At 44.3% G+C, this 10,539-nt stretch overlaps 1 protein-coding gene across 1 annotated transcript; it reads left to right on the forward strand.

Annotated features, from left to right (window-relative positions):
* The first annotated feature begins 427 nt into the window (after window positions 1–427).
* Window positions 428–10,499, forward strand: mss51 (MSS51 mitochondrial translational activator). The gene is made up of 7 exons (XM_018734916.2): window positions 428–567; window positions 1,776–1,942; window positions 2,142–2,291; window positions 5,305–5,429; window positions 6,915–7,478; window positions 9,440–9,533; window positions 9,953–10,499. Exons 2-7 carry the CDS (start codon window positions 1,785–1,787, stop codon window positions 10,149–10,151), a joined length of 1,290 nt encoding a protein of 429 aa, XP_018590432.2. The 5' UTR covers window positions 428–567; window positions 1,776–1,784; the 3' UTR covers window positions 10,152–10,499.
* Window positions 10,500–10,539: the final 40 nt, after the last annotated feature.

Raw genomic sequence — 10,539 nt, forward strand, 5'->3', positions numbered from 1 at the left:
GAATAAATATTTACTGACTGCCTGCTTTACAACAGGATGTGATTCACTGTGTAACTGCCACTGTCTTAACTACCCAAGTAAAGCAGCGAGGTTGAGTGAAAAGCAACACTCCGAAAAGGCCTGCTGTTGTGTGATCCAGACCTGTGTGTAATTTAAAATTCTCTATTCTTTCAGTAGACTTTAGTAGATATTGTCCACCAGTGGGCACTAGAGGTCAGTGTCTCAGATTGGTGCCCCTAACTGCCCCTGCATCTGCGATACGAAGGGTGCAGCAGCCATGATCCACACACAAGTGTAAATATCCCAACTGCTATTGCATTACCTAAAAAGTTGTCCCACCGCAGCTGCCCAGGGGGCTTTGAGAGGGAGGTGTTTATGTAAATTTAGTGCTCATGGGGGATTTGAAAGAGGTTTCCTCTTGGCTCCTTGTCTGGATGTATTAGAGAACCATCCTGGGGGTAACTGTCAATCACTAACCCCAGTCCCAGTCTGCCACAGGGAGAAAGCCAGAAACACCGAGAGCTCAGACATCTCATCTGGAACATTCCTGTCAAGAAAATATCAAAGGTAGGCTTGTACTGTCTGGAATTCTTCTGAGAACACGGCAAAGCAAAATTTAGTTTTCAGATTTTTCTGATACTATATATTCACTGTTATCACTAGGCTGTGCTGTCACTGAAAGGATTGGGGGAAAAAACATTTAGTCTTTTATATAAGCTGTGACGTGAACTTCCCCTTCCGAACAATACTCAGGTTATCAAAGCTGTGTTTATATTTATGTGGCTTAAGATTCAAGTTTAGTAATAGCATATGCTTTCTGCTGAAGGCACAAATGAGCCGGTTTTGCAGATTCCGAACAAACGGAACCAAACCTCAGCTTTGAGTTGCATAGCAACAGTATATAAAATATTAAGGTGACAGTGTGAATTTATTATGCATTTTCAAATGTTAACTTACAAGAGGAGCAGGTTGGGAATACTGAAGAATGGTGTTTTTGTTAGAATGCAAGAATGCCATAAATCTAAATTCGGACCTTCGCAGCAGCTTCCAAAGTACCTTTGGTCAGTAATAAGAGAAATTAGCTTTTTGTTTATACTTTATCTACGTAATATCACCTCTTGGAGGTGTTTTGTGGCAACATCTTCCAGTTTTTGCACTGTTCTACAACAGCATACAGTGCGTGTTGTTCTTGCAAACCATCCGAGTCTAGAAGACATGTTAATGCATTTAGGAGCAAGAGAATAAGTTAGGTTTGTAGGAGACTTTGTCAACGAGGACAAATGCTGTCCTTTGTGAGTCTATTCTGGGGTGACAGTGTATCCAGTCAGAGCAGTCTGCACATTTCTCTGTGTCACACTTTGTACTCCTTCCTGAGATTCTCTATAGTGCTCCATGTGCTTCCCTACATGGGGATAGCACAGAGAGTCCAGTAGTGTTTTCTCAGCTGCAGTAAACCACGGTAAGTGATCAGTCTTTCACTCTGGCTATTTACCCTACTGCATTTATACATGTGGGACTACTGTGGCCATGTCCACCAGTAGAGCAAAGAAAGACAGCCAGCTAGATAACCTGCAGCATGTGATATGAAAATATTTTAGTCTATAGAAGATGTGATGAAGATTCTACAAATGGATTTAAAGTTTGAGGAATGTGATGAAAGATTCACATATACAGTAGCCTATAGTTGTGGGAGAAGATGGTGAGTTAACCTAAATGTAGCCCAGAAGCAGTTATGATCCAGGAAAGGCTGGTTCACTTTCAGCGTCCAATTCCAGCTGCTCAGAATGGCAGCCCCAAACCCAGCACTCCCAGAATCCTTCACCCCTGGGCCAGATGGTGTTTACATGGACCGGCTGGGCTTCTACTCGCTGGATTCCAATGTCCCCGGTCTGTCCAAAGTCATCCTTGACAAACTTAAAATGAAAGACTACTCCGACTACAGGTGAGTTGTGCTCCTGCAGGAAGCAAAACTCCAGTTTACAAATGGGAAGCAATTTCAGTCCTGTTCCTCCATAAGTTTTCCTTCCTGATGCTGTAGGTCCCATGATTCTCATTACCTTCTACAGCTATCTGTAGATGTTGGTTCCACTAGAATCAGCGATTCCCTGGTAAGCTACGTCTCTCTCTCTCTCTCTCATCAGAGATGCTCTGGAAGGGAAGAGGAAGGGCCTTGCCTTCCACTCCTACAAGGAGATGTTCCGGAACATGGAGGAGACCTTCATGTTCTGTGTGAGCTGCAGAAAGCTCCCATGTCATCTCTCAGAAGGGCAGACACTCAAACGCTGTGCAAAGTAAGTGGGGGCGAAGGTTGTTGAGATTGAGGAGCTTGTAGGACCTTAGCCGCAGGGTTTTGCTCTCTGACTGGGCTGTTACTGCCATCCACATAGACAAGAACTTCACTGATGCCTGTTGATTATTTGGGAGTGTTGAAATGGATCTTTTCAGGCAATTCTGGGTTCTTAGGACTTTTCAATGATGAGGCACAAATAAGCTTAAAAAGCTGGTCTGTTGCAAATCTGTAGAATTGCCAGATGTTACCCACTGCAGTCAGTCTGCCCAACCTGCAGTTTCCCCTACAAGAAAAAATTATAAAGAGTGAAAATAAGACATGAATGAGTACCATACAGTGAGTAATATGAGTAAAGTAAATCATACTGATGTAGAGTAAATAATAATGTAATCGTGCAAAGTACATTGCGACAGGTATTATTGACTGACAAATGCAATGCTTTAAATGTTTTAATCTGAGTTTTGTTATGAAACCAGCAAAGGATGCCTAGATGTTCATTTCTGATGACATGTAGCATAAATAACTGAAAAGTATAAATATATAATTAAATATATATATATGTGGTTAGTGCTGCTGCCTTTGGGCCCAAAGGTTGCAGGTTTGAATCTTATCTCCAGCTGTAGTACCCTTGAGCGAGGTACTTGCTCTAAATGGCTCCAGTAAACTTACCTGGCTGTATAAATGGGTAAATAACTAAGATTAACATTCCAAGTTGCTTTGGAGAAAAGCATCAGCCAGGATGAATAAATGTAAATATATAGCTGTATTTCAGAAAAGGTTCCCTTCACCTTTTCGCCCAGATGACACACACAATGGAAAAGTGTGTTTAATTCGCTCTGCTACATAACTTGCTCTGTTTGAACGAGTGAGTAGGACCTCAGTTTATCCCCAGACTTACTGAAAGCAGTGACTGTAGTTTACCACCTGTATGGTACTCATCCAATCCCTACAGCTTTCATGTTTGGCTTTCACCTAAGCCAAGCTGCTCAAATAGATGTGTGTGTCATTGTTCCTAAAGCTTGATGGAAAAATGTTGCCCACTGACAGTAAGCAAGCTGAATTTCAGGTCTATCTTCTACCTTGGGGGGAGGGGTTCTGTATCTATTTGATATACACACTCATTTAGTTGACGCTTTCCTTCAAAGCAAGATCTACAGTGTTAAGCTACCTACAAGTATTTTCCCTTTTATTCATCTGGGTAATTTTACTGTAGGAATTTAGGTTAAATACCTTGCTCAAGGGTTCTACAGCGGTCAGTGAGAGTCGAACCGGCAACCATCATATCCAAAGGCGGCATCTCCACCCTTGATGCTATCAGCTGCCCATTGTAAAATAAAAAAACCTTGCTCATACCACTTTTCTAACTGATGCCCCCATTTAACTTTTTCTATAATATTAAAACATTAAAACGAAACACCACGGAGAAATTATAGTGCTTTCTCCAAAATTTTAATTTAAAATTTCTTAATTTCCTGTCCATGTAAATCAGATCCAAAGCTATCGGGTCGTGGGGAGAAAATGGATATTTCGTGCATTCCTGCTGGACGCGGTAATCTAGTGGAAGGTCTAATGTCTCACATATCAGTGTCATGTTTTTGCTTTTTAATGGGATTCACCCAAAGTTCTCAGCAAATTGCTAACTTGAATCTCGCTTGCTGCTCCTCAACTGCCACCTATACCATTAAGAGAGAGTAAAACCGTTCACAAGGTTCTGACAGATGGCCCCTTAAGGTACACCCTTAATTTATAGTAATACATCATTGATCTACACAAACAGTTCATCAGTCTTTCTGCCATTCGAAGAACAGTTTGTAGATCCACAAATGTCTATGGGAGAGTAAAATGAACCATACACATCACACTGCCTACTCTGCTGTTGTTTATTCACCGTTGGAGAACTCTAAGCCAGGGGAGCAATACTGGTGCGGCTTTAATGAGCAGCACCACCCATTCTGCACTTCTCCTCTGGCCCTGTGCTGTCACTGCCTTGTCTATTATATTATTCCTTATTCTCTCACATTCGACATCCTCGCTTCCAGGCTTTGGCCGTCTCCTCCGCCTCGCCTTCCTCTTCAGGCTTCACAGATGCACCGTAACTTCACAGCTTTGACAGACCGGACAGGCTGGAGATATCGCGCGCGTTAAGAGCGTGAATCTCCTGGGAACGGAGTGGCTGGTGAAAAGGTCGACTGCAGATGCGTTACCAGCCAACTTTGTTTCCATCTTCCAAACCGCATCATGTTTTTTACTTTTCTTATTTATACTTCCAAGTTTCACTTTGTTTTTGTTCCTTTTCAGCAAAGAAATGCATTTGTAAATAACATTGGATCTCTTATTTCCCAAAGTAAGTGGCGGGTTTTGCCGGGGCCAGTTATGGAGGCAGGGTTAGTGACCTTCTGGCTGGTGTTGGGTGTCTGGGTCTCTCCGTTTCCCATCCTTTGCTCCCCTGTGGGTTGAGCTCCCAGTCCCCAGTGGCTGCCAAGAGCTCCCGGTGAGGCCATAAATTGCAGCTCAGATGATCTCTTAGCAGCCAGAAATGCCAAAGGAAGGGCAGACGTTACAGCCGCGGTGAACAGACGCCCTGCTGTCTCCATCAGTCCTCTGACTGGGCTGTGACCTCTTTGCCTGGCAAAGGTTACCCAAATACTCACCCCCACCTGGTGCGTTTTTAGGGTGTGTGAAAGGATAGAACTGTCACTCGATCTGATGATTTCACCTCTTATAGCTCATATAAATGATAAAGAATGTTGTCCTTCATAAAATACCATACCCACAGTAAAGTTTGCTGTTATTTCCAACGCTGCGATGCCACACTTGCTGCGGTACACTGCTGCTATGTAGGAGACACTCAACAGGGGATGCGCAGCACGGACATACAAGGGTCAGGGCCAGGATGGGGAACAGCTGGTTTTCTGCTCCCATCTTCTCCGGAGCCCCTCGTATCTCCTCTGTCTTCCTTCCATGGGGTATTTTTCCTCCTCATAAGAATCATCATGGATGTTTATCTCTTCCAGGTGCCTCAATGTATATTACTGCGGTAAGGAGTGCCAGAAGGAAGACTGGCCAAAGCACAAGAAGTTCTGTAAGCAGCTCCGCCTTGTAGCCATTGACAGGCTGGTCGAGTGGTTGCTGTTCACAGGTACGGAAATGTCAGAAATAAGGACGCTGACCAGCGACATTTGTTTCAAAGCACCTGTGGAATACAATGCATTGATGCAACGTAGCAGAAATTTTCCTGTGTTGATTTTGTTACGTTTTCCATTCAGTTCTGTTAGATGAAACATACTTTTGGTGTTTGTACTATATGTCCGTTTTAGGAGAAATATTCCACATTCTTGAAATTGGCAAATTTTTGGCGAATTTCGGCACCGGGTCGTGAACACCGAATATTCCAGTACCTCTTAGGATCTGATGCTTTCTAAAATGCTTTGGTACTTTCTAGAAACTTCCAGTGGCGGTAAAGTAACAAACTAAAACTGACACTCTAGAAGAACTAGATTTTGTAACCAGTCAACTTTAACTAATCGTAATCGGTGAAAAAATGACGTGAGAATTTTGAAAAATTTTGTTGCATTGTGTAACCGAAGGATATTTATTGATTTCAGAGTAATGTACTCTGTTTCAGTCTTCATGGACATTTATTGCCCTTTATTTAGCTGATGCCTCTGTCAGAATGAATTAGTGTTTGGTTTACATGCTAAGCTACTTAAAATGATTTGCCAGTTTGCAAAACTGGGTAATTCGACTCTATATGGGTCGCATACATTATCGCTGACCGCAGAAAGAATTTTACTGAGGGGAAGAAGCCGTATAACCAGATCAATGTCAAAATTGGTGTAAATCAAGAAGCCAATAGGCCAGGCTTATCGAGAGATCAGCACCCTAGTGAGGGGGGCAGCACATTGTCAGCACTCATTCTCTGCAAACATCCAAGCCAGCAATCTACAAAGTACTTGGATGTTGGAGCCAGTGAAGTTTTGCTAGTGACAGAGCATGGTGGACTCAAGTGTCGCCTTACCGGTGTTCTCTCATTTCACACTACATTTACACATTTAGCTGGCACTTTTCTCCAAAGCAACTTACAATTACTTACCCTAAAATTGCTCTAGTAAAATTACCCAGCTATATAAATCAGTAAGTACCTTGCTCAAGGGTGCTACGGTTGGAGGTGGGATTCAAACCTGCAACCTTTCATTCCAAGGCAGCAGCTCTAACCCCCACGCTACCAGCTACCCGTTGTCCGCTGAAGCATTTGATGCTAAGTTTTGTAGTAGCAGCAGTAAAACGTTATTGTATTATATATCTAAGGCTGCTTTGAATGAGTATGAGTCCAACGTAAGGCGTTGCAGCAAAACGTGTTGGTACAACAGGGAGATTCTTATGAGTTTACTTTGAAATTAGGATCTGAATGACCAAATGGTTTTATTTTCTTTTTTCTTTGAACACATTCTAAAGAAATACAGTTCTTACTGTGGGAGACAAATTTTCCAAAAACATGCACATCACATCAAAAGCCAAAACCTCACAAATAACGAGTGCACTATACAATAAGTCAACTGGCTTTGTGTAATCCAAACACTGCATTGTTCAATTTGTCCTTGTCTTTCTGTCACTCTCACAACAGGAGACCTTCCTTTTCCCACGGAGCAGTGGTCACGGCCTGCGGCCGACGTGAAGAGCTGGGAGGACTGGCTCTCCATGCAGGGTGACCTGGATCCCCGTCTCGATACCATCTTGTCTGGGTCCCACATGAAGGATTTGTGGACCGACGCTTGTCGGCCTCGGCCAGAGGACGGCGACTTACGGGAGTCGGTATGGCGGGTGACGACCGAGTTCTTGTCCAGGCCCCTCACGCTGGGCCTGGGTCTGCGCTTGTTTGGTCTCGACCCGTATTCCCGGCCCCTCACCATTCACCTTGCAGGAGCTTCCCACAATGAGACCATGGGGGCACGTCTCACTGACCTGGATGAACTGAGCCGCATGTTCCCTGGCCACCAGGGCCTGGAGGTGGTTATGGTGGGACCAGAGGTGGTAGATGGACCCATTATGAGACCCCCTCTTACGGCCTTTGGACCCCGAGGGAAAGTCTACATCAGCGCCTACAAGGGCCTTTACCATCAATTCTGGGAGGATCTGGTGGAGAAGCAGGAAGCAGCCAAGCCTGATTTAGTGGTGGGATTCCATCCAGGTAAAAACATTGCCCCACACCACACTTTACCATCTGTAATTTAAACTTCTGTCTAATAAAACAGTTGGCTCTGTACATTAATATCCAATCTTTTTAATATTCCCTCCTGACCATAAAAAAGGAAATTAAATTAAATGCGCTATAAGTCCCTTACAAATTTAATTGTCATAATAATTCTTCTGAAATCATATCCACTAACAGCTGGATTTGTATTACACGGAGCGTATTGATTTCTACACGGAGTACACAGCATGGGTTGCACTGCTGGGGTTTCAGGAATGAGTGCCTTGACCACTTTCTCCCATCCACCGTGTCGCAAATTCTGTGACTCTCTTGGGTGTGCGGCTCACTGCAACAGGAATGTGCACCCGTGCCAGACTTTTACCGGCTGTCCGCTTGATTCGTGACAGCAACTGGGGCAATGTGGTGTTGATCCCCTGGGCTCAGCGCATTCACCAGTAAACCCCCTTTATTCCACCTGGTTCTGCATGCGCCTCTTTACCTTCATCCCACCCTCACGCCCCCAGCACTAATGAAAGATGGAAGCTGTTAAGAGGGTGTAAACACTTTAGAGTTGGGTTATGTTGTGTGCAGGACACAACTGTGGACCTGTCTTCAGGGCTCCCCTATTCAGTTGTCCCCAGAGGTACCTGGGATGTATTACTTTCTCCCCAAGGCTTTAAATGTCTGTGCTTCATCAAATTCCAAATTTCGAGGCAGCAGATTGTGGGCAGAGCCATCTCCTTACAGTCGAAACCAAGTTCAAAATCCAGGTTTGAATCCCACCTCCTGCTGGAGTACCCTTGCTCAGGGCATTTACCCTGAATTGCCCAGCTGTATATTTGGGTAAATCATTGTAAGTAGGTTAGTACACAAACCTAACCTTGCAAATTGCTTTCGAGGCGAGTAATTTAGGAAGAGATGAAGTAAATTAGCACACTGCACCGAGGATGCTGGCTGATTATTCTACAGCTGCTTTCCTAAAAACACCAAATGTCAAGTACCACAAGTCTTCCTGAAAGTGAAGTACCCCCCGCAACTACCAGTTTGGAAGGGTTTCCAGTTTTGAACAGGCTGGCTTTTCTCACAGTGCCCATCAGGCCTACACTGTTGCCCAGTAAAAATGCAATTTTACTGCCTTTTCCAGAAGGCTTGTCCATCTCCAGCTGGTGTGATACAGCTAAATATACTGAGAGTACCTCATACCCAGGGGTCCACATGACAGGGCTGAAGATCGGCACCTGACTCCTTCACAACAGCAAATTAGAGATACAGATTAGCAGGGTGAGGTCATTTGACTCCGACTCCATGACTCTGCACTATCAGTTGGAATTTTGTATGTGAAGCTACACTTAACCCTGTTATGACCAAAGCCTGGGATTAGAGCACTGCTTGATTCAGTAGCACATTCACTCCTTACTTTCTACCTTGTGTCAATCGAATCTCTAATATCGGATTGTTTTTTTGCTTTTACTTTCTATTCTCTGAAACAGATACTGTGTGTGTTTGTCAGTGTGTCGTACTTTAAGCTTTAAAGAGTACGGAATTACTGTGTTTAGGTGGTTATACATGAGAGCACTCAGTCTGCATGGTGTATTTGCTCCTATCGGTGCAGTATCTCAACTCAGATGGTGTATTTATTGTGTTCATAGTGTATTTGTTCCCAACAAGATTATGTCCCAGCGGGGATTGGGAAGCTTGGGTACCTTTCATTGTTTCCCAAGTACAGTTTCGGGAGGACGTAGAAAGGATGTTGCGGACACCACTGTTTTGGAATGCAGAGCATGTATATAAATTGAAATTAATGGCTTAGGAAGCTACAGGGTGAGAGTGCAGCTTTTTTCATTTGCATTTGTGAATAAAGCTTGGTGATCACCTGGGTGCCTTTTTTTTTTCTCTCCCCCCCCCCCCTCATTTTATGTGAGAACATTTCTCATGATATCTTCACTTTCCCCCTGCAGGGTTTCATGCCACCCAAGGTCTTGGGGAGGGCTGGCTCCCCACCCTGCTGCTCCTCCGCGACTACAACATCCCCTCAGTCTTCACCATGTTCAAGTGAGTGACCTCAGCTGACCTGCCAAATCGATGATTACAGTTATTTTTCATGTGGTAGCAGATACAAAAATGTATTTGTTTGACTCCTCTCAAAGCAACTTACAATGTTGAGCTAATTGCAATTATTTACCCATTTTTACAGTCAGGAAATTTTACTGGAGCAATTTAGGCTAAGTGCATTAGCTTAGGGGTATTACAGCTGGAGGTGGGTTTCGAACCTGCAACCTTTGTCTCTGAAGGGAGCAGCTGTAACCATTATGATACCAGCGGCCCACGATACCAAACTACCAACAGTGAGGTTAGATGTGAAAGTAAGTTCACATCTGCACTACTTACACACTGATGTAGTGTGTGTGTGTGTGTGTGTGTGTGTGTGTGTGTGTGTGTGTGTGTGTCTGTCTCTCTCTCTCCTCAACCAGTGAGCAGGAGCTGAACTACTCGCTCCAGATCTTGACCGAGCTGGAGGTCCACATCAGAGGAAGCGGAGCGAACCCCTTTGCCTCCCTGAAGCCGGAGCAGGTCCAGTCCTGTCCCAACAAGAGCCCGGTGCGCTGCAACGCCCACTTCCTCTACTTCCAGGGGCTGCTGGAGCGAGAAGAACACGAAAGATGTGGCTGAAGCGACAGGTGTGCTCTTCGATGCAGGAAAAACAACCAGCCACCAGCTGATGAAATGAATCCACTTCTGCTCGTAGACGGCCCTGCTCTTGTTTCCCACTGTTTCTAATGTCCACATCTTCGCAGCAATAAACATTTCTTTCCATTATGTCCTGGAGAAATACAGATTTTTCACTCTCAAAGTAGCAAGAATATACAGTACTCGGAATCATGCATAACAGGAAGGTTCTTGTTTTTCCAAACTGTGTTTTTCTGCATTAATATGTTCTGGTCCAGGTCCATTTTCACTGCACTGTTTCCCTTAACTTTGAGTTGATGAGAACTGCCTTTCTGGAAGGTGAAGCAGCAGCCCCAGGAGTGCTGGGCAGCGTCTCCCTCTCGTGGACAGT

Source organism: Scleropages formosus, chromosome 20, assembly GCF_900964775.1.
Source record: "Scleropages formosus chromosome 20, fSclFor1.1, whole genome shotgun sequence".
In the NCBI taxonomy this organism is placed as follows: Eukaryota; Metazoa; Chordata; class Actinopteri; order Osteoglossiformes; family Osteoglossidae; genus Scleropages; species Scleropages formosus.